Source organism: Helianthus annuus, chromosome 4, assembly GCF_002127325.2.
Source record: "Helianthus annuus cultivar XRQ/B chromosome 4, HanXRQr2.0-SUNRISE, whole genome shotgun sequence".
In the NCBI taxonomy this organism is placed as follows: Eukaryota; Viridiplantae; Streptophyta; class Magnoliopsida; order Asterales; family Asteraceae; genus Helianthus; species Helianthus annuus.
Window position 1 is genome coordinate 21195587 of NC_035436.2, and position 24544 is coordinate 21220130.

Here is a 24544-nt window from a genome sequence, read left to right on the forward strand (position 1 = left end):
AGTAGCGAAGGTGTTAGTCCATTCATATTGCTAAAAATCTCGGTTTTATCCAAAAAGGGTGTTTTAGGCATTATTAAGCATAATCACGATCAAGTGCATATAATTCAAACTATTAGGCACCATGCAATATAACTCCAAAGGGTCATACTACTATGTATTGTGGTCCTAATGGAAGCTTAAAACGTGGAAGAATTAAGCTTGAACGGGTCAGAACTGAAAGTCAAAGCAAAAGTCAAGCTTTTGCGACTTTCGGTTATAAACTGACTTTAGACTATTAATTGTCGGATTGGGACTGATAAAACATGATTAAATATTAATTACCAAGTCATTAGAAAGTTAAAATATAATTTAGAATCCCTGGTTTATTAATTTTAATTAAATTTGCAATTTCAGTCCAGTTTGACTTTTTGTCAAACGACTTTGACCCGACAATTAACTGGTCAAACGAGATAATTAGGAGACACCCTTTTAAGGGTTAATCACCTATACTAATGTGGTTCTATAACCACTTTCAATTTGATCAGTGGTTAAGCCACATGTAATTAAAACGAAAGTCAAACTGATTTTATAAAAAGTTTGACTTTATAGTAATTAAGCTAAATTAAACAACTAAGCAAGTAATTAAAGGCTTACTAATGGTCCTTAGCTGTCTTTTCTACACTTGATATCCTCTTCTTACTGATGTAAGCTCCAGAGCAAGTCCCTTAAGTGAAATTGTTGCAAGTGTGTTTATGAACACAAGAGGAGGCTCACTTAAATAGCAATTCTCATGAATCTTGATCACTTCCAGGTGTATTTGGGGGCCCTAGGATCACCCCAGGTGTCCTAGCTAGTTAATTAAACTGACGTATAGCTCCAAGGGTCGTCACAAACTAGGTAAAGGCGGTGGAACAGGCCAAACCCGCACCTGGCACAACTTTTCTGTTACTGGCACTCTCTCGCGGGCCGCGTAAGCCATAGAGAAGGCTTACGCGGGCCGTCAGGACCGGCTTAACTGACAAAACAAGTTTCCTTGTTGGCAGATTCAGTCCCTGAACGTTTTTAACCCCTTTTTACCTTATTTTTGACACATAAGGCCCTTGTAGTTAGTTTGATAAAGCTCTAGGATGAATAACCAAACTTCGTTAGGCTCGGTTTCGTTAAATATCTTCATGTTCGCAAGTTTCATCAAGTTGACCCTTTTATCCTAAAGTTTGGAAAACATGCTTAACGATCTCGGAATCACGTGAAATTTTTACCACTTATTCTCGGGAGTATATTTGAATATTTCGAAGCCTTGGTTTCGTTAAAAGGTCACTCAGAGGTCAGAATTGACATATTGACACTTTTAACCCTTGTAATTTATAATCTCTTGATTATTTTCACAAACGGCTTCTTATACCCAATCAATCACCCATTTAAAAATATTTTCTTCACATGTGGTCATTCAGAGGCCCATGTTTGGCATGTTGACACTTTTAGTCCTTCTGTAAGCATAGTTTCACTGTTTGTCCACTTTAGTCCTTCAAACTCAATCTTTCTCACAATTAAAGTTTAGGACACGTGTCTATACATAATTGGACACGTTTTTACGTGGTGTTACATCCTCACCCCCTTAAAAGAAATCTCGTCCCCGAGATTTACTGGAACAAGTGAGGGTACTTCTGTTTCACAGTGGACTCGACTTCCCAAGTATATTCGGGACCTCTACGAGCGTCCCATTTAACCTTTACAATAGGTACATACTTTCTTCGGAGCTTTTTTACTTGTCGATCCTCGATTGATATAGGCTTCTCAATGAACCTCAAGCTTTTATCAACCTGCACGTCTTTATGAGACATAGCTAGAGATTCATCGGCTAAGCATTTCTTGAGATTACAAACGTGGAACACATCATGAATTCCACTCAGCTCCTCAGGCAATCTTAGCTTATATGCTACACTGCCGACACATTCGATGATCTCGAATGGTCCGATATATCTAGGGCTCAGCTTGCCCATTTAACCAAAGCGCATCACACCTTTCCAGGGTGACACTTTTAATAAAACTTTATCGCCTACTTCAAACTTTAGAGGTTTTCGCCTCTTGTCAGCATAACTTTTCTGCCTATCTCTGGCAGCTTTTAGGCGATCACGAATCTGGACAATCTTGTCCGTAGTTTCAAGGACTATATCAGGTCTTGATATCTGGGCTTCTCCTACTTCTGCCCAACAGAGAGGCGTTCTGCATTTCCTACCATATAATGCCTCAAAAGGCGCATCCTGAATGCTAGTATGATAACTATTGTTATAGGAGAAGTCGATCAATGGCAGGTGGTCATCCCAACTACCACCCAAATCAATAACACATGCACGAAGCATGTCTTCCAAGGTTTGAATGGTACGCTCACTCTGTCCGTCAGTCTGAGGATGGTAAGCAGTACTAAAATTCAAACGAGTGCCTAAAGATTGTTGGAAACTTTTCCAAAATGAGAGGTATATCTAGTATCTCTATCCGAGATGATAGCTACCGGTACACCATGAAGAGCTACAATCTTATCAACATACAACTGGGCTAACTTATCGGAGCTGTGAGTCTCCTTAATGGGTAAGAAATGTGCTGACTTCGTCAGTCTATCAACAATAACCCATATGGTATCATTTCCATGCCTTGTTTTAGGTAACTTGGTTATGAAATCCATGGTTACCATCTCCCATTTCCACGTAGGGAGTTCTGGATGTTGTAGAAGACCTGATAGCTTTTGATGTTCAGCTTTAATCTGAGCACACGTCAGGCACTTAGCTACATGGGTGGCAATAGATTTCTTCAAACCTATCCACCAATAATTAGCCTTCAAATCTTGATACATCTTGTCACCTCCAGGGTGAACCGAATACTTAGAGTTGTGGGCTTCCTGAAGGATCACATCTCGAAGTCCTCCTTGAATAGGAACCCAAATTCTTCCATTCATTTTGAGGATTCCATCCTTCCCAGGTGTTAACTGTTCAGCAGTCACACCTAGCTTTTCATTTGGAAAATTAACTTCCAAAATAGCATCTTTTTGTGCAGCTAATAGTCTTTCATTCAGACTATTCTTCAACTCAATACTCTTGGCATTGATCCTAATTGGTTTAACTCTTTCCTTTCGGCTTAGAGCGTCAGCAACCACATTCGCCTTACCCGGACGGTAGCGAATTTCGCAATCATAATCATTCAAAGTTTCCATCCAACGGTGTTGTCTCATATTGAGCTCTTTTTGGTTGAACAGATGTTGGAGACTTTTGTGGTCCGAGTAGATTACACATTTTGTTCCATACAAATAGTGTCTCCACAACTTTAGTGCGAATACAACGACACCCAATTCCAAATCATGGGTGGTGTAATTCTTTTCGTGCACCTTTAGTTGTCGCGATGCATAGGCAATTACTTTGCCCTGCTGCATAAGTACACACCCCATGCCAGTGTGTGATGCATCGCAGTATACAACAAACTCTTCAATTCCTTCTGGTAAGGATAAAACCGGAGCATTGCTCAATCTTTGCTTTAGAGTCTCGAAAGATTCCTGCTGCTTGGGACCCCAGACAAATTTTACATTCTTGCGGGTTAAGGAGGTTAATGGTGCAGCTATTCTTGAGAAGTTCTCAATGAACCTTCTATAATATCCTGCTAAACCCAGAAAGCTGCGAATTTCTGTAGGTGTCTTAGGTGCTTCCCAATTCATAACAGCCTCTACCTTGGCAGGATCTACTTGAATACCTTGTTCACTGACAACATGTCCAAGGAACTAGACCTTACGAAGCCAAAATTCACACTTGGAGAATTTGGCATACAACTTCTCCTATCGAAGCAGTCCTAAAATACACCGAAGGTGCTTTTCATGCTCCACTTGGCTACGTGAGTAAATAAGTATGTCGTCGATAAAGACAATGACAAACTTATCTAAATATGGCTTGCAGACTCTATTCATGAGGTCCATAAATGCTGCAGGCGCATTAGTGAGCCCAAAAGGCATCACTAAGAACTCGAAGTGTCTATACCTTGTTCTGAATGCCGTATTTGGAACATCTTCAATTCGAACCTTGAGTTGATGATACCCAGACCTCAAATCAATCTTTGAGAAATAACTTGCTCCTTGGAGTTGATCAAAGAAGTCATCGATCCTGGGTAAAGGATAACGATTCTTAATCATTACCTTATTCAGTTCGCGGTAATCAATGCATAAGCGCATTGATCCGTCCTTTTTTTTCACAAACAGAATAGGAGCTCCCCAAGGCGAAGAGCTGGGCTGAATGAAACCTTTTTCCAATAAATTATCCAGTTGAGTTCTGAGCTCTTTCATTTCGGTAGGCGCTAGACGATACGGAGCTCGTGCAATAGGCGCAGATCCAGGGAGGATGTCTATCCTGAATTCTACTTGCCTCTCAGGAGGTAATCCAGGTAACTCGTCAGGAAAGACATCAGGATACTCTGAAATGATTGGAATGTCTTCAATCTTCGGCTTTGGATCATTCACTGTCACCTGTGCCATGTAAATGACACATCCATTTTTCAAGCACTGAGATACTTTGAGAATAGACACATTGCTGGGTAATCCGTACTGTGTATCTCCTTGAATAGTGACTGATTCACCAGAAGGGGTTTTGATAATGACAAGCTTTTTATCGCAGGCAATTTGGGCTTGGTTATGCGACAACTAATCCATGCCTAAAATTATATCAAAACCAGCTAATTTCATTGGCAGAAGGGATAGTGGAATAGAATAATTCTTAATGGATATGGAACACCCATCAAGAAGAGTTGAGGCTGATTCTAAGGTACCATCGGCAAGTTCTACCTCATACTTTATGTCTAGAGTCTTAATAGGCAAATTCAATAACTTACAGAACTTATGGTCTACAAAGGACTTATCAGCACCGAAATCAAATAAGACTCTAGCATAAATATTATTGATGAGGAAGGTACCTGTTATGACGTTCTCGTCATTCACCGCTTCCCTTGCCTGCATCTGGAACACTCTGGCGTTGTTCTTCTTAGCCTCCTCAGGCTTCTTCGCATTCTTAGGGCAGTTGGTTTTGATGTGCCCCTTTTCATTGCAACCGTAACAGGTTGCATCCTTAATATTCCGGCACTCGACAGACTTGTGCCCCTTTTTCTTACAGATCCCACATGGTTTGGCCTGTGGGTCTCGGTTGCACTTACCAAAATGCCTTTTGTGGCAAGTTTTGCACCTGGGCTTATCGCCAGATTGCCCCTTCTTGGAACCAGAGTTCCCTTTACCTTTCTTGTTTGACTGAGAAGACTGATCATCCTCTCTCTTCCTCTTCCCTTCTTCAGAAGTCTTCCTCGCCCGACTCCTCACAACATCCAATGTGAGGGACAATGATAGATCTACAGCGGATCTATAGGTGGCTGGCTTAGAAGCCTTTACATTCCCCTTCACTTCAGGGGCCAGACCACCAATAAAACGCGCAATGCGTTTGGGCTCAGGAGTGACTAGATATGGTACAAGTCTTGACATGGAGTTGAAACTAGTCACATAGGATCTACAGTCCAGATCCTTCATCACTAGGGTGAAGAAATCGGTTTCTATACGCTCAACTTCATGCTGAGGACAATAAGTGTCCTTAACCAGATCTACAAACTTCTCCCATGAAAGATTATACAAATGAACTTTCCCGGTGGATTGTACCAGCGCTTTCCACCATGTAAGGGCATCACCCTTAAAAGATTGGGATACAAACATGACCACATCCTCCTTAGCGCAATCCGCTAATATCTATCACAGTTTCCATCTCATCTAACCACTTCATGCAGTCTATCGCCCCCTTTTCTCCTATAAAGTCTCTTGGCTTACAGGATACAAAGTACTTGTAGGTACAACCCTTGGCGTGCCTAAGGGTAGGCTCAAGAATTACCTGCTTTTTGGGTCCACTACCCTGGTTAGACGAGTGCAGGGACTCAGTCTTCTTATGAGTGTGAGGTTGAGAATGGGTTTTTGAGTGAGTTTGAGACCGAACAACACTCGACTCTTTAAACTTAGCATCTACCGCTTGAGAAACTGCCGCGGTGATTAAATCTTGCAATTCGGCACCATTAATATTAATTCTGGTGTTGCCCTCTGCTGGATGACTATTTGCTTCATCTGAGCCAGCCATTTCTGAATACTATAGCAAACAATAATAATATTCAAATTATATATATAGATTCATCGCATTGATGATCAGATGGTCATGGTATTATTTAAACCATTTAGACCATTTTAAATAGAAATTTAAAATCAAAATAGAATACACTATTATTTATGCTATTAAGCAGGGGAAGATAGAATTTCCACAACTGCAAATGTCATGAAAGACATTTTATTTATCATTAAGCTCGTCTCGAAGGACATTTAAATAGCTTAGGAAGCTTGCCACAGGGACGACTTATGATCTAATCACCGATCTCTTGGATCAATGATCTTTTAAGGGTCGAACAAAGTTCATAGCCTTATTGACAAGAAGTTTATAAATTGAATTTCGTTGTCATTATTACTCCTTAGTTTATAAGCATACATCTCCTAAGGATGTCTTGGTGTACACATCCTATTGATGTTTATTAGCCATGATTCGCATTGATCATATAGGCTATATGTAACTTGGAAGGATCCAAGTACTTTTTGGGAGCTTGTGTGGTTTCTCGTACCGCACAGCTAGGAATGTCAACATATTTTCAGATGTTAACAAAGATTTGTTATCTTAAAAAGGTTGTACCATCATAGCCAATTAATACTTTGGCTAGGTTATACCTCTAAGAGTTTTCTTTGGCGGATCAATTATAAATTGAAAAGATATATCAGGGTGTAATAAAATACACAATTAAAACCAAAGTTAAAACTTCATTAAACTGAGAACAAATACAACTGCCCTAAACGGGACTTAGAAAAGACAAACTTCCCACGCAGGGGCCTACAGAAAGGAAAATAAGTCCACGCAGGGACTCGATACATAAACCAAACAAATGTCCTCGCAGGGACACGATTACAAACAACTAAGAAAACTAACATTCTTCTACTTCTTCTTCCCTTTGATAAGGTTTGCAAGGCCTTTCATGAAGCTATTATGCTTTTCCTTGTTTTTCCTAGACTTGTGTTCAACCTTATCTAACCTCTCCAGGATTTCCTGAGTCTGATGCTGTTGCTGCTGCTGAGGAGGAGGTTGTTGGTATGGTGGGTACTGATAACCCGGTACTGGATATCCAGTTGGAAGAACTGGAGGGTAAGAAGAAGGATAAAGGTGGTGATACTGCGCAGCCGTAAGGTACGGGTCCTGAGATACATATTCCGAGGGGTACCCCGATGGGTTTTCAAAAAAATTATACCCAGAAGAACCTGGGTAGGTTGGGATTGGGTTATCAAAACCCATAGGCGGCTCAGGTGGTGCATAAGTAGCTGCCAGAGGTTCAATCTCCGGCGCCGCATTCGAGGGCCCACCCATCTGGGGGTCCTCCGGAATAGGGGGATAAGAACTCGAACCCCGGGGAGAACTGAAACATGGTCCCCCCCGTACGGACATATGCGCGTTCCTCCTTTGCCTCGGAGGCTCGGGAGGTGGCTGCGGTGGCTGCTACGGTGGCTCCTCTACCGGAAGTGGTGGCGGCGAAACAACTTGGAGTTGCGGATCAACCAAAGGTGGTTGGGCTGGAGAGTTATGGTATGATGGGGTAAAGAACCAATCATATGTGGCCATTTTCTCCTGGAACGAGTCAGGCCCATGGTAAGGTGATCCCTGAAATGCGGATCCACTCGATATGCTTATGGGGTGACCCGGCGTTCCGGTCTGCATCTCCGGATCTGGATCATCGTCTGTTTCCATCCCCTGAGAGAAGTGGTCCTTAGGGCCCAAGGGGTTGTAACCAAGAAAATCATTAACATAGTCGTTTGGGTTAAACTATCCCGGGGAGTAGAGGGAATCATAGTGATGGAACGAATGGGATTGCAAAGAGTGGTGTGAATGGTAAGACTCGTGAGAATGGTGAGATTGCTGAGAATGGTGAGAATGTTGAGGTTCATCAGGAATGAGTGGCCCAAAGGACGGGTGGAAAGAAGGCGATGAGCTTAGCGAGACTGAGTGTCTTGCCGGCTCAAAAGGTTGACCCCACATATCATGAGAGTCGGAGGTGGAAAAGGACGCCGATGGAGTGCGTCTATGAGATGGTCCTGCTGACGACGGTCCCCCACGCATGGGACCCTTGCCTCGACCTCTTACTCTTGGAGGCATGTTGATGATTCCTGTTAAAACAAGGAAACAAAATGAAATAAAACATAATAATAGCAAAGGAAGTAAGAGCTATATCCTAGGTCATTTGCCTAGACTCGAGAGTCTAAGGAATGTGCTTATTGTGTCATTGAGATTAAACACAAAAGGTTAGTGTTTAATTCACTCAATGTTGGCTCTGATACGAAGCTGTCACACCCCAATATTCCACGTATTACCGGTGGGCCCGGCGGGGAGTATCGTGACGTAGTTGATATCATCATAGTCAATACACACAATAACATAGCACAGCGGAAGGCTGGGTAAAATAAACTATTACAAACCATAACGTCTGAGCGTTCGAGTTTATGAATGTACAGACAGGAATGTAATAAGATCCACAGGCGGATCATAATGTACAAAGAAACAAAAACTACAGACTCCGGGTATCTATTGGATTTGCAAGATCCTCTATAACACCCTACAGCTCCAGCCTATTTCGGGAAGTACCTGTCAATCAATCTTTAGGAAAATACGTCAGTTTACACTGTTAAATACAATTTAACTGACTCGATTTGAAAACATTTAAGAAAATTGATTTAGGTGCACAAGGCACAAATCATTTATAACTTGGGACAATTTTAATAAAATCTTGTATACAGTTTTACATGCTTGTCATACATGTGGGGCCGGTTTGTAAGTCGGACATGATTAACTGACTCACCACTTATATAACCCACAAAGGAGTTATCCCCAACTTGTGGGTAATTAAATATTTAGCATTTGCATCTGTCGGGTGCATGCCTGCACCCCGTGCATAGGTCGTGGCCATTAATAACTTAAATGAGCCGAGGATATCCAGGACACGGTCGTTAACCCCCAAATGTTTATGTTATCAAACAATACAGATTAAAACGGGTTATGCGGATTTATTAAATCACAATCCGACAAAATAATCCCATACCCGACCAAGCGGTATCATTATACCGTATCCCAAGCCCGTATAAGGAAAATAAGTTAAAAGTATTTACCTGGTGATAGCAGTAAATTCCTAAGGTTCTTGAAAGGCACTTTTTACCGGAAGCTATTAATCTGTATAGAAGGTTTAATTAGCCTATAAGGATGCTAACGGGTCTTTAATTAGTCAAGGACTTAGACCGGCTAGCTAGAAGGAAACCTTACGGTTCTAAATGCTAGATTAAGCGGAGACCGGGATAGAATGTGATTTAGACCCGACAAGCTTGGATACTTGTATAATATGGGTAAACTAAATACATTCTGGAAAATGAGAAACAAATGATAAGGTTAAGCCCGTTTCAGTTATTTCACGTAAACTAGTCACGTAGACCGATCCGAACGCGTAAATGCGTAACGGGTAACCAATTAAATTATATACAAGTCTTAATCCTCATTATGCTCAAAATATGTTAATATATCAGTAACATATTAACATGTATGACCAAAAAGTAATTTAAACCAAAATAAGTCCCATAAGGGCATTTTGGTAATTTTAATGCTTATAAAAGAGTTTATTTATAAAACTGAGTTCCAGGTCTGATTAAATTAGTAGAAACATGTATTTTAATAGGTTACATCAGTAGGATGCTTAACATATGAGAAATATACCTTTTATAACCAACTATGCACCGAAAGGGCATTTTGGTAATTTTACATAAGCTTTTAAAGGTCAAAATAGACTTCTGAGTTTAAAAACTTTAGCTTACTGTAATATTACATATATTAGTTTAAAGCATCAGTAGGTAATGTGTTTTATAAGCCAAATATAGTTTTGACCCATACTAGGCGCTAAAAACGCTTAAAAACCGATTTAAAGGGCTATTTGGGTAAAAATAGGAAATCTGAGTTTTTGATCAGTTTATAAGGTTTAAAATATTATATTTATCATATAAAATCAGTAGCAAAAAGTTTGGCATTAAAATGTTATGTAAAACTCATTTTATGTATGAAAAGGGTAAAACCGACAATAACCGAAATTAGGCTATAATCCTATGTTATGCTCAGCCTAAAAATAAATAAAAATCTTTAAAAATCCTAAAATATTATTTAACATCGGTAGGTAAAAGGTTTGGTGTCAAAAATCGGGTTTAGATAGGCTTTATGTTAATTACGCCTTTTAATTACTAAGAAGCTCCTTAATTACGCTATTGGGCATAACTCCCATTCTAGACCTCAAACTGATATCAAATTTTCGGGACATGTCTAAATATCAGTAGCGAAGGTGTTAGTCCATTCATATTGCTAAAAATCTCGGTTTTATACAAAAAGGGCGTTTTAGGCATTATTAAGCATAATCACGATCAAGTGCATATAATTCAAACTATTAGGCATCATGCAATATAACTCCAAAGGGTCATACTACTAAGTATTTTGGTCCTAATGGAAGCTTAAAACGTGGAAGAATTAAGCTTGAACGGGTCAGAACTGAAAGTCAAAGCAAAAGTCAAGCTTTTGCGAATTTCGGTTATAAACTGACCTTAGACTATTAATTGTCGGATTGGGACTGATAAAACATGATTAAATATTAATTACCAAGTCATTAGAAAGTTAAAATATAATTTAGAATCCCTGGTTTATTAATTTTAATTAAATTTGCAATTTCAGTCCAGTTTGACTTTTTGTCAAACGACTTTGACCCGACAATTAACTGGTCAAACGAGATAATTAGGAGACACCCTTTTAAGGGTTAATCACCTATACTAATGTGGTTCTATAACCACTTTCAATTTGATCAGTGGTTAAGCCACATGTAATTAAAACGAAAGTCAAACTGATTTTATAAAAAGTTTGACTTTATAGTAATTAAGCTAAATTAAACAACTAAGCAAGTAACTAAAGGCTTACTAATGGTCCTTAGCTGTCTTTTCTACACTTGATATCCTCTTCTTACTGATGTAAGCTCCAGAGCAAGTCCCTTAAGTGAAATTGTTGCAAGTGTGTTTATGAACACAAGAGGAGGCTCACTTAAATAGCAATTCTCATGAATCTTGATCACTTCTAGGTGTATTTGGGGGCCCTGGGATCACCCCAGGTGTCCTAGCTAGTTAATTAAACCGACGTATAGCTCCAAGGGTCGTCACAAACTAGGTAAAGGCGGTGGAACAGGCAAAACCCGCACCTGGCACAACTTTTCAGTTACTGGCACTCTCTCGCGGGCCGCGTAAGCCATAGAGAAGGCTTACGCGGGCCGCCTGGACCGACTTAACTCGCAAAACAAGTTTCCTTGTTGGCAGATTCAGTCCCTGAACGTTTTTAACCCCTTTTTACCTTATTTTTGACACATAAGGCCCTTGTAGTTAGTTTGATAAAGCTCTAGGATGAATAACCAAACTTCATTAGGCTCGGTTTCGTTAAATATCTTCATGTACGCAAGTTTCATCAAGTTGACGCTTTTATCCCAAAGTTTGGAAAACATGCTTAACGATCTCGGAATCACGTGAAATTTTTACCACTTATTCTCAGGAGTATATTTGAATATTTCGAAGCCTTGGTTTCGTTAAAAGGTCACTCAGAGGTCAGAATTGACATATTGACACTTTTAACCCTTGTAATTTATAATCTCTTGATTATTTTCACAAACGGTTTCTTATACCCAATCAATCACCCATTTAAGAATATTTTCTTCACGTGTGGTCATTCAGAGGCCCAAGTTTGCCATGTTGACACTTTTAGTCCTTCTGTAAGCATAGTTCCACTGTTTGTCCACTTTAGTCCTTCAAACTCAATCTTTCTCACAATTAAAGTTTAGGACACGTGTCTATACATAATTGGACACGTTTTTACGTGGTGTTATATCAGAGTTAGATGAAATAGATTGCTCATTACACATAACGCTAAAACTGTGACAAGTATTTAAATAATGAATTTCATTTCATTGTTAAAGAGTCAATTACATCGATTGAAATCAAATACAACAACTTGAAACAAAGAATTACATTACATTAAGTATACAAATTTTAAAATGTGTTTCTAGGCATCTTACTACGTTCCATGCATCATCAACATCATCGTTAAACCTGCAACATGTTTTGAAAGCATAGTTTAATACAAACGTATTGGCGAGTACACTAGTTTTAGACACATGACATAAGTATAAAAAGTATTTCTCAAATCCAACATGGCGATTTGGTATAAAAGGTTAAACTAGCGTGCATAACTAAAAGTCAGACCCAAGTGTCCACAAGAATTATAAGTGTCCACATGGCGATGTGGGGTAGAGGTGAGGAGTGGTGGCAGCGGTTGTGAGAGAAGGGAAGGGATGGGCGACTGTTGTGAGAGGAGGAGAGGGAGGATCCGGTTGTGGGAGGAGATGATGGGTGAGAGCAGATGGGGTGAGAGAAAAGAAGGGGTGGAGGTCGCCAACGACAAGAGGAGGAGAGGGGAGGAGCAGGCTGCGGGAAGAGAGGACGGGTGAGAGGCGACGGGTTGACGGGTAGAGAATTCTAGGGTTTGAAGTGGTTAGAAGTGGGAAGTCCACATCTGCTGGAATAAGACGACGCGCATATGTTTTTAAATGAAATGTATTCTAAAAAAACAAACGCTATGCAGAACACAACGTCAGCGCGTGGTCTGCGCGACGCATACAAAAGAGGTCAGAAAGATCTTTTAAATAAAAACAAACATGTATGATTAGGACTTTAAAAGGTGTGTGAGTTAGTTGGAGGTTTATCAACCGGGTTCAAACTCTAAAACAATTCGAGTTATACTGGTTTGGGTTGGTCGGCAAAAAGACAAACTACATTGAGTTTTAAAACCGGTTTGGGTTTTGCCGGGTTTTAGCAGTTTGACCGATTTATTTACAGGTTAGGTTCAGGATAACCAATTTCAAATGAGAGGATTATAAACCAGTTAGAAACCTACGAGTTGTACCGGTTTCGTTTCCGCTTCGATTATGGTTCAAATAAAGGTTTTTTTAAAAAAGAATCAAAGTATAACTAGGACAGGGTCGACCCAAGCTCAAGTTAAACAAAGCTAGGGTTTTTTGGCCCCCAATACATCAGGGCCTCATTTTTTTAATTATATGTGAAATATGGGCTTATCATCACGGTATATGAACAATTGAACAAAGGGGTGACTATTTAATGGAATACTTAATACCATATTTGCGTTGCAATTTACAAGAAATTGAGAGATATAGAGAGTCCCATGATGCCATGATGAGAGAAGTAGAGATTATAGAACACTAACATCGAGTGATGCTACATAGACTATAGATATATAGCCTGACAAACAAAAAGACTTTAGTATATGTGAATATAACCCTTAAGACCGGTGAGTATGAGAAGGATAGTCTCTTTAGAGACTACCTGTCACGTAGGCGCCACGTAATTACGGGAGGAGGATAGTCTCTTTGGGGACTACCCAAGGGTGTGGGGACTAGCCAAGACTACCAAACCATTAATAATATATTAATATATATATATATATATATATATATATATATATATATATATATATAGGGTGGAGTTATTGTAAAAAGACCAAAAGTGTGAGAAAAGGTAAGAAAGAATCTCAACCATTAGATCTAAATTAATTGAAAATGTTATGATTGTAAATGCATTAACAAATTCAAATATGATAATCCTTGATTTAAGGATTTGGAGAGAGAAAATCCTTGATTTAAAGAATTATAACCGTCCATAACATCATTCATTTTAATTTTTTTTGCATCATTCACAGAATCAGAGCCATGTTCATGACATGGTGTTTTAAAAAAATTCATAGTTCAATTCATGGTGTTTTTACGAAATAATATAACACCATTCAGTAAACAAAAATATAACACCATTCAGTACACAAAATAACACAATTCAGTACAAGATATAACACCATTCAGTAAACAAAAAATAACACCATTCAGAAACAAAATAACACCATTCAGAAACAAAATAACACCATTCAGAAACAAAAACAAAACCATCCAGTAAACAAAAAATACCATCATTCAGTAAACAAAATAACACCATTCAGTAAATAATATAACACCATTCAGTACAAGAATATAATACCATTCAGTAAATAAATATAACACCATTCAGAAAAAGAAAATAACACCATTCAGAAACAAAATAACACCATTCAGAAAAGAAAATAACACCATTCAGAAAAGAAAAAATAACACCATTCAGAAAAGAAAAAAAAAACACCATTCATAAAAGAAAAAAACACCATTAATGAAATAATATAACACCTCTGTATCATCTTCTCCACTTCCGGCGCCGTTCGATGTAGATAGAAAGAGATCGCATGACCACCACCACTGCCAATTCCGGCACCACCACCGCCGCACCACCACTGTCGATCCAGCACCACCACCGCCGCTGCCACTCGCACCAGCAGCACCGCCGCTGTCGCTCGCACCACCACCGCCGTTGCCGCTCGCACCACCACCGCCGCCGCTGCCGCTGTCGTGTTTGATCTTCCGATTGGCCGCTGTCGTGTTTCTTCTTCAGATTGATTATGAGAGAGATCTTTGATCGTAGATGGAGATCATCTGGAGAGAGAGAGATATTGTAGGGATTTTGATTTACAGTTTCCATTTTTTGAATGGATATAAAGACTTTATGACCCCTAGAATTTTTAATTCAGTCCAAAAAATAAATCAAATTTTACAATTTGGTCCCTATTAATCTCAACCATTAGATCAAAGATCTAATGGTGTAGATTCTTTCTTACCCTTCTCACACTTTTAGTCTTTTTTACAGGATCCTAACTCCCTCTCTCTCTCTCTCTCTATATATATAATGTAAGTATCTATAGAAAACCCACTTTAATTTAGAAAACCCGGGAAACTCAAAGCTCCCTATGTTTTTTTTTCTTGAAAAAATTTACACATGTTATATACATGTTTTTAAGGGTTTTGGGCAAAAAAAAATCAAAAAAGCGCCGAGTAGATATTTAAAAAAAAAAAAAACAAGTTTTGGTGTAACACATGTTACAAATATGTCAGATGAATGTAACATGTGTTACACCAAAACTTGTTTATTTTTTTTAAAATATCTACTCGGCGCTTTTTTGATTTTTTTTGCCCAAAACCCTTAAAAACATGTATATAACATGTGTAAATTTTTTCAAGAAAAAAAAAACATCGGGAGCTTTGAGTTTCCCGGGTTTTCTAAATTAAAGTGAGTTTTCTATACATCCTTCCCCTATATATATATATATATAAAGGAGGAGAGAGAAGTCAGACGGGGGGCCCACCACTTAGCCCCGTCTCCATCGTCACAATTGTGACTGAAGTGCCGAGCCGGGCCCCTAGGGGGCGTTGTGCGACTGGCCTAAAGGGGGGGGGGGGGACGGCCCTGTGCCGAAGCCCATACCGAATGGTCTAACACTCATCCGCTACTAACATTACTTGAGCAATCTAACTAGCTGAAAGAAACCACAAACCATCCAACTACCCCCTTTCTCTCCATGCAATCCCACGTACATTAATGGACATATGTGTTAGGATCGCTAGGATTGAATACACACACGAAACTGAACACACACACACGAAAGCAATAAACGACACGAAGATTTAAAGTGGTGCGGTCAGCTAACCTATGTCCATTGTGCTGCAACTAGGGTTTCTTTATTATTCAGGTACTCATGGAATTACAAGTACAATGATATCAATATATAGAGACTAATATAGGGTTAGCAAACTTGATCCTCAAGTTAGGCCCAAACCCACATAGAGATAACAAGAGCCAGCTAAATTAAAACCCTAATTTAATAGCCAAATAAAGACGTGTTGGCCAATCCAAAGTTATGGTCGGGATGTCCTTAAGCAACAACTTAATTACCGATTTGTTTGTCATTAGTAACACAATTTCTGTTTCTCGCCAAGTTTCTTTGATGCACAAATACTGTTGGTAGCCTAAGTTACTACCGATAGCGTTTGTTATTAATTCCACTTGTTGTTAATAGCCAAAAGTTGATGATGAGTGGTACCTGATGATCAGTTATCACTAATAATGTGTTCCGATACAACTCTCCTTCAACTATACAGGTCCAAACATATGTTAAAAAAACCATACAGGTCCAAACAACTTCCAAAGACTTCTAGCTTTGAAATTCAAATTTCAAGGGCCCAACTATTTGGAGGCCAGGGGCATCACCCCTATTAATCACGAGGTTCCTATATGCCACAAATCATAAACGAAACATGGACATACACTACACATCACCTAGCTCGTATTATTCTTTACTTAACAATGTTTCAATCTTAAACAAATATAACAACTAAATTTAAAATAAACAAGTTTCATTCATTATAGAGTTGTTGACTTGAGTGTAAACATTTTAAAATATTTAAAAAAAAACCATCACTAAGGCTCTAGGTGACCACGGATATTTAAGTTTCCTCTATGGTGGACCCGAGTGAGTTTTCCCCTCCAGGTCTCAGGTTTGAGTCTGGGTGATATGAGTTTCTCATTGAGTGGTTTAAATTGGGGATCTATTGTGCGAGAGAGCTCTCTAGCGCGAACCCGATTAAGACAACGTATGCTAGACCTCCCGACATTCGCGAATAATTCACACCTTTCTGAAAAAAAAAAACATTTTAAAATAAACAAGTTTGATTCATTAGGCTATAGGGTGTCATGAGTCATGACCACCATGACCTTCCACGTCAGTACCATGTCACCCACCTCTAATCCACCATCCAAAACCAATACCCTAAGGGGACCGGGGGTGGGAAGCTTTTTTAGCGTGATGGAGAAGTTCAACGAGTGATGGGAGGAAAGGAACCACCGCCACCAACATATTCAACGCGTGGAAGTTTGGATCCCGTGATAAAATCAACGAGTGATGGGCTGTGAGTGATAAATGGATGTGAGGAGGTGTGAGAGTTTATTGTTGGGTGTTGTGACTGATGACCATTGCCACTACAAAAGGTTGTGAGTGATGGAATAATGGTTGATGACATGACGGAACTTGATTGGATGTTGTGAGTGATGGAATTTTTGCAAGTGATGACCACCCCCTCCCCCCTAAGCGTGTGGTCATGACCCAAACCACCATCCTCTTAATTATTTTAATTTATATTTGTCTAAAGAAAAAAGAAAATAATTAATGGAAAGGAGGACCATGGTTGCCATGATTTAATCCATGCAAACCATGGCGGTTCATGCAAGGGGTGTTGTAGCCTTCCATTCATGTTGTGGGGGCGGGAGGGGGCGGCCGACCTCCCTAACTTTTCATTTGTTAGTGGAGAGTATGTAGTTTTCGTATAGAAATTTTTGGGCATATACGTTTTTGACCCTCGGTTTTATCTACGTTTTCTACCTCTCTGTCGAAAATCTCAAACTATACCACTGCGAACCATGACCCCACATGTTCCTACGTAAACATATATATATTCGAGTGGAGTGGAAGAAAAGTGTAAAACCCTCCCTGGCATATATTCCAGAGTAGGTGGAGCTTTCCGCCATTATTCTTCACGCACATACAATCGTGCAATTCTTATGCAGAATTTTCCATTCAGTATTCGATTACCAATCGTTTTGGAAATTAGGGCACGCTAATATCAATCCTTTTACTCCCATTGTAACAGGCCAGCATTCTTCGTATACTTTTAGCTTAGATTTGGTTTTGGTTTTGGTTGTTGTTGATGTATGTATTCTGGTTGTGTAATTAATGTTAAAAATTAGTGTACATGAGGATGAGGATTGAGGTCTAGTCGCAGTTGTAGTGAGTAAAGGCTTTATTGTTGGTTTGATTGTAGCTATTGCAGGCTATTATTGTGTTTTCTAGGATATTATTGTTGCTCATGATCTGCTCTGCTCTGCTGTAGTAGTTAATTCTCAAAACTCTTTATTTTTTTTTTTATTTTTTTTTAGAATTGTGTTAAGGTTGATTTTTCACAATTGAAGATATTAAATGGATATGTAAGCAGTGAATGATTTTACATGTGAAACTAGGAAAAATGTTTTTTTTTTTAATTGAAGAGTACACTAAGTAATCTTATATGATCACATCTGTGGGAGAGATTTTTCCCATGGTAAGATTTGTATGGCAGCACGTAAGTGATTGGAACTCAATGTTTCCACTTTCCACAATCAAATGTAAGGTTCAGTTTGAATTAAATAGAAATGGAAGAGACCGACCTCACGGGTCTTTTGTGCTCTTTTTTAATGGTAAGAGATTTACATATGGAAAAAAGTTCTAACTTTTTACCTTTATATCAGCGATCATTGTCATGTTTAAGGGCATTTTGGGATGAGCGGAGGGCAGGCCAAAACTAACTTGGAAGGAGCGAATTAGGTAGGGCATGGTCAAGGATAGGACTTAGGAGTTCGTGGGACTAAGGTTAACGGCTTTTAGGAGGATGGTACCCTTTTGTATTAGATTTCTGCTTAGGAGCTGAAATTTTTAGTTTATTTTGATGCCCTGTGCATGTTATGCTTGCTTGTGTGTCTTTATGATGTGTTATCTGTCTCTAGCATTCGTTTTTAACCAATTTTCTGTTTAGTATCTTACTTATAATTCTCTCTTTTTGATATCACCACACTTGGTTTCATCACACGTATTACAGCCAATGGACTATTTATAATTTGTTTTTATATATATATCATCTCAGAGGCGTTTAAACAGCAAGACGATAAATGGCTTCCTTTCGAGCATTCCTGAACAGTCCTGTTGGGCCTAAAACTACCCATTTCTGGGGTCCTGTAGCCAACTGGGGATTTGTTGTTGCGGTGCGTTTTTTTACTACATCATTAATAATTCTATAACAGGTTTCTATGATACTTGAAATAATTTAATTTGCATTATGACAAGAATTTTCTCATTGAACTTCTTGATTTATGAAATATTGCAGGGGTTGGTAGACATGCAGAAGCCTCCAGAGATGATATCTGGCAATATGAGTGCAGGTTGGTCATCATCACTTGTTTTATAGGTGGCAATTTTGACCCCTTTACTTAAAATGTCTCTTGCGGGTCAAACAAACAAAAAAAAAAAAAGCTTAAAAGAAAACAAGTCAAATTGGTTGAACAGGTTGAAGGTGAACCAGTGTGTTTTTAGCGTACAAAATCTCATGTATAATTTAATTGAAAAGAGTAAATTGCCATTTTCATCCCTGAGGTTTGACCACTTTTGCGACTTTCGTCCAAAGGTTTGCTTTTCCGCATCTGGATCCAAAAGGTTTAAAATCTTGCCATTTTCATCCGACTCGTTAACTCTATCCAATTTTAACGTTAAGTCAGGGGTATTTTCGTCCTTTTACCTATTTGTTAATGTTTATAAGAGAAGTCATAACTAGAAAGTTAACAGAGGTGGATCTTTATTTCTTATAGTGTTTTTTATTTTAATAAAAGACGTCTAAAAAGACAGAATTACCCCTCATTTAACAGAGAAAAATGGACGGAGTTAACAAGTCAGATGAAAATGGCAAGATTTCAAACCTTTTAGATCCAAATGCGAAAAAACAAACCTTTGGACAAAAGTCGCAAAAGTGACCAAACCTCAGGGACGAAAATGGCTTTTTACTCAATTTAAAATTTTAGACTATCACTGAGATGGATTAGGTCATTAGGATCCAGATGTGAGAAGCAGACGGATTCACGAATTTTTTTATGATTCACAGTCTTACATATTTGAGCAGATTTGTGAATCTATTTTACAAAATTATCGTCTCAAGTCTGCTTTTCAATCTCTCATGTATATTTAGTTTCTTATTTCATCCTGATTCTTATTGAAATAATATAACGTTATCTAAAACACTAACTGGCAATAAAACCGTTATAATGGGTAAAAAGTGTTTCAGGTTGACCAAAAGTTTTGACCTACAAAGTTGATATTTTTGGATAAAACTTAAAAAAGTGTTGTAGGTCGACCTGACCCGTTTTAACCTGTTTTTCAGCCTGCACAACATTTTGCCACTTGACCTCAGTTAAATGAATGTGATTATTGTTAATATGATGCTCATTTACAATAACATGAGGTTAAACATAATAACCAAACTATAACCCTCTCATTTTTGGTGCAGCTATGTGTGTGTATTCTTGATTATTCATGAGGTTCGCATGGATGGTGCAGCCGCGTAATTATCTACTTCTAGCGTGTCATGCATCAAATGAAACAGTTCAGATGTATCAGTTTTCACGTTGGTTAAAGCATCAAGGGTAAGCTACTTTTGCTGCAAAAAAATAAAAATAAAAAACTATTTTTGTTTATTATTGTTATTGTTATCTTTTATAATTTTTTTCAATATGGTTGTGTGATGAAAATGCAATACTTGACTATGCTTTAAAATGCTCAAATCTAACATAGTGTTTGTTCAAGTTTAAAATAAATAAAACGGTTTGGTTTCAGTTTTTAACCAAACTATGTGGACTTAACCGAACCAAGAACCCTACTCCACATAGCTGGTAGGGGTGTAAATGATTCACAAGCCAAGCTCGAGCTCGCTTAATTTAAGACCACTCAAGATTGTAATTTTTCAAGCTTGAGATTGGCTCGGCTCGATTTATCTATCATTTGATAAGTACTTAATTATTTTATTTATATACGTATATAATTATTTTTATGTAAATTTATAATTATGATTTTATGTATAATAAACTATATTATTAAGTTATGTTATCTTATTTTCATATATAGTATTTGTGTATAAATTATATAAATAGAAATAATTATATTTATATAAATAATAGACTTGTTTCGGTTCGCGAGCCTAGTCGAGTTCTGTATATGATGCTTGGGCCCAAGCTCGTTTATCAAATGAGCTCAAATATTGGCTTGGGTTTGGGCTCGAGCTAGCTTAAGCTCAGCTATATACTAGCTTTGAGTCAATCTCAAGTAGCTCACAGGCGGGGCGGCTCGGCTACACCCCCTAATAACTGGTCTTGGTTTGGTTCTCTGGTTTTATTGGTTTGAACCGAGTTCTGTACACCTCTGCTTACATCTTTAACCTTTTTCCTTGGTTGTAGGAATCGCTAGTCGGCCGGTGGGGTGGGGTGTGGACTAGCGATTAATCGGGGATTAATCGGAATTAATTAAAATTAATCATGATTAATCGAGATTAATCAGTGATTAATCGGCGTCTAGTCGGGATTTTTACACCCATTAGTTTTTTGTTTGGTTTCACTGTAGGTATTTGCAGCAGGACGACAAGTCTGCGTCAACTTGAACCGAAGCTTTATTTTATGTGTGATAATCTTCATTTATTGTTTTATTTGCTTCTTTGAAGTTCAATATAATTGTTGATTTGAAAAACGAAGCCGGTTTAGCAGCTGCATTGTTGTCTTTCATTTTCTTATATAATAAAATTCAACATTTCTTGATTTCAAATTATAATAACTAGTGGGTTACCACCCGCGCTTCGTAGCGGGTTCAAACCATAGATAAAAAAAACAATCGCGAATGGACATTTTACGTAAAGGTAAAAACCCACATCACGATGGTATATTCGAATGTCACAAAAAATTATCGGTTCAATTCATTATGGTATCGACACTCGTTATAACCATAAAAAAGAATACTTGCGACATGTTCGAAACGTGAATAAAATAACCTACTTAAGACGGTACATACGAAAGTTAGAAAGACTTTACCTTGAGAAAAAAACTAAAAAGAAACGACAATAAATAAGTAAAAGGAAAAATATCTAAAAGTTTAGGGTCTAATCAGTAATTACAATAAAATGTAAAGGGAAAAACTAAAGTTGAGGGTCAAATAGTGATTGTAATAAAGTGTAAGGGTTGAAAATGAAAAAATCAATTATCAAGATTAAAGGCCTAAACATGTTATTACTAAAGTAGAGGGGTGGTATTTTTAAACTTATTAAAAATGAGAGGGTAAAATGAAAATTCTATTATAGTGGCATTTTTGTAATCTATATATCTATATATATTCTAAAGTTTAGTTATATGTACTATTTTAAAACCAAAATTTATGGTTGTTTTAAATGAGGTCATTTACATATATCCCCCTCCTAAGATCATTTATTACATATATACTCAACCCATAAAATCAATTACATATTTCCCCCTTTTAAACCATACATATTACATATTTACCCATTTTATTAAAATTACTCCTATTGAATTACTATTTTACCTTTAATGAACTTATTAAACGATTATTACATTTTTCCCCCTTCCTAATACCATTACTTACATATTTTATGATTTAATGTGTAATATAATTGTTTACAAATAAGATATTAACCTAATGATATGAATTCATTTTTTTTATAAGCCCTGCCTATTTTTTTATAAGCTTCTGCCTCTGTTATGTGAAAATTGAAAGTTTTGCTTATATATAATACGTCATAGCTCTTAAGCATTATTTTTTTTAAAGAGAACAGTCATGCGACCATGGTTTAAAAATTTACTTTTGCTGTAAAACAGTTTTTTCAATATTATTTTGAATGTTTTTAAAGTCAAAATTTATGATGTTATAAATTCAACACTTAAAACAATATTGATTAAAAAATATATTCCAAAATCATAATCTAAAAGTTTACAAATAATGAAATAGAGGTAAATTAGAAGTCTTTAAGTTAAAAAATATTAAATGGAATTCAAAGAGAAGTAATTTACCTATTTAACTTTAACATTAATCCCTGTTTACCCTTTTTTCTCAATAACTCCTTGAAAACTAAAGAGTTTCCTACAACTTGCAATTGCAATTGAATCGTTTACTTTTAATTAAAATTTATTTATTTATCAATTTATCAACTATTATTTACTTCCTTTTCACATTCGCATTCACATAACACTACATCTACAAAGTTAGATACATCCAGGGTTAAAGAAAGAGAGAGAGGGGGGCCTGGAGAGAGAGTGGACGGTCGCCGGCTACATTACCCGGTGATCATCTGTTACTCAGGAGATGACGACGAGGGTGATGGGGGTAACATCACCGCTCAAGGGTGACATATAGTGACGATGGTGACGGTAGTTCACCGGTGGTCAGCAGCCACATCTTTGAGTGACGACTAGGGTTCCGAAGAACGAACCGGGTGATGTGATGGGGTAACGACTTCAGTCAAGGTAAGGTAACGGAGGATCGAAGGTGGTATACGAAGTGTCATCCGCATTTTCCGCCTGCTCTTCTCCTCTACTCCTCCGGCAAGGGACTCCTTATCACTTTTCGAGGTGCGGTTGCTCTATTCCCTGCTATTTCTCTCACCTGGTATGTTTTTTTTTCTTTTGTCTTTATCTGATTTAGAGCTTCATACGTCTTTAATAATTGGATGGTTTTAAAAAAGTTTCATGCAAATATATGTATTGAATATGGTTATATGCAATTCCTTTAACTGTTTTATGTATTTTGGAATGTTACTTTGATGAGCAATTACGGACCATCTGAAAGATAAAGAAAGGGTTCCGGCCACGATTCTGACCGGATGTCGCTTATATGGAGATAGTCGTGCACGATTAGTTGGTTTGTTTGTTTAAATACTCATATACATCTCGCCTCTGATTGGGTTCAGATCGTTTTTATTCGTGTCATAGGTCTGATTGCAAGGGTTTTTTCTTTTCGTATTCTGATTTGGTTCAGGTACGTTTTTATTTCCAGTTTGTTTAGTCGCATTATTTTGAGTTTTGATATAGAAAGAGTTCGTGGAAATAATAACATATTCGGTGGTGTTACAAATGGATATTTTGCTTTCACTAAGCAATACCAGTAACCGTGTGGATACAGGTGCATTGCCTCCATTTCAGTTCAGCTATTTGAGAAATGTGAGTTTCATACTTTCATTGGTTTTCATTTTATTTGATGTATATGAAAAGAATGCATAATCATAATGTTTTAGTTACTAAATTTGTGGTCTCTTTGTTCTAATTGTGGAAGAATTGTTGTGCTCTGCTATTTCTGGTCTAATTTCTTCTTAATTAGTTGTCTTTTTCCTTGCCTGCAGAGGAAATCATTATCTGAGTTTTGGCGGGATTGTCCTATTGTGAGTATATATTTTAGCTTATTTAATGATTTGTTTATTTTGTGTTGATTTATTTCATGATTTCATCCTGTTTGTGGCCTTTTAATGAATGAGAGCTTTTTTGTTGAATGTGTTAATGAATGACAAAGAAGATTGTTACTAACAGATCTTTTCATTTTTTTGAAGCTGGCTGATAATTCAAAGGAGCATAATTGCATGCCTTATGAACATTATACCGCAACATTACTTGCAGTATGTTCATATTATCAGTATATTTGTATTCTATCTTCAAGAAATACAAGCAACTAACTTCGCTTACCATTATGTTCATCATTTGTAAACTGGCTTAAAATAATCAGCAAAAAGGCCTTGAAGGAGAACCCACAAATAGGAGTTTAACTCACACTTCATGGGTATCTCATCAAGCAAAGGTCGTGAAAGGCAAGGATGGCATCCTACG

General features: G+C 37.8%; 1 protein-coding gene, 1 long non-coding RNA gene and 1 pseudogene across 5 annotated transcripts; 2 read left to right on the top strand and 1 right to left on the bottom strand.

The window, feature by feature from the left end:
* Positions 1-7007: 7007 nt before the first annotated feature.
* On the bottom strand, positions 7008-7433 carry LOC110933022 (annexin A11-like). The gene has a single exon (XM_022176265.1). The coding sequence runs from the start codon at positions 7431-7433 to the stop codon at positions 7008-7010; it is 426 nt and encodes a 141-aa protein (XP_022031957.1).
* Positions 7434-17554: 10121 nt separating this feature from the next.
* On the top strand, positions 17555-20324 carry LOC110935894 (annotated as a pseudogene).
* Positions 20325-23110: 2786 nt separating this feature from the next.
* LOC110935893 lies at positions 23111-24543 on the top strand. 4 transcript variants are annotated; one of them, XR_004891790.1, is made up of 6 exons: positions 23111-23299; positions 23660-23705; positions 23833-23887; positions 24067-24105; positions 24271-24336; positions 24444-24543. It is a non-coding gene; the product is annotated as an uncharacterized LOC110935893 (long non-coding RNA). The 4 variants fall into 4 exon arrangements; XR_004891791.1 differs by having other exon boundaries at positions 23850-23887; XR_004891789.1 differs by lacking the exon at positions 23111-23299 and adding an exon at positions 23388-23588.
* Position 24544: the final 1 nt, after the last annotated feature.

Bases quoted from the DNA above. Each gene is read 5' to 3' on its own strand.
- LOC110933022 (XM_022176265.1), bottom strand. From the start codon at position 7,433: ATGGGTGGGCCCTCGAATGCGGCGCCGGAGATTGAACCTCTGGCAGCT.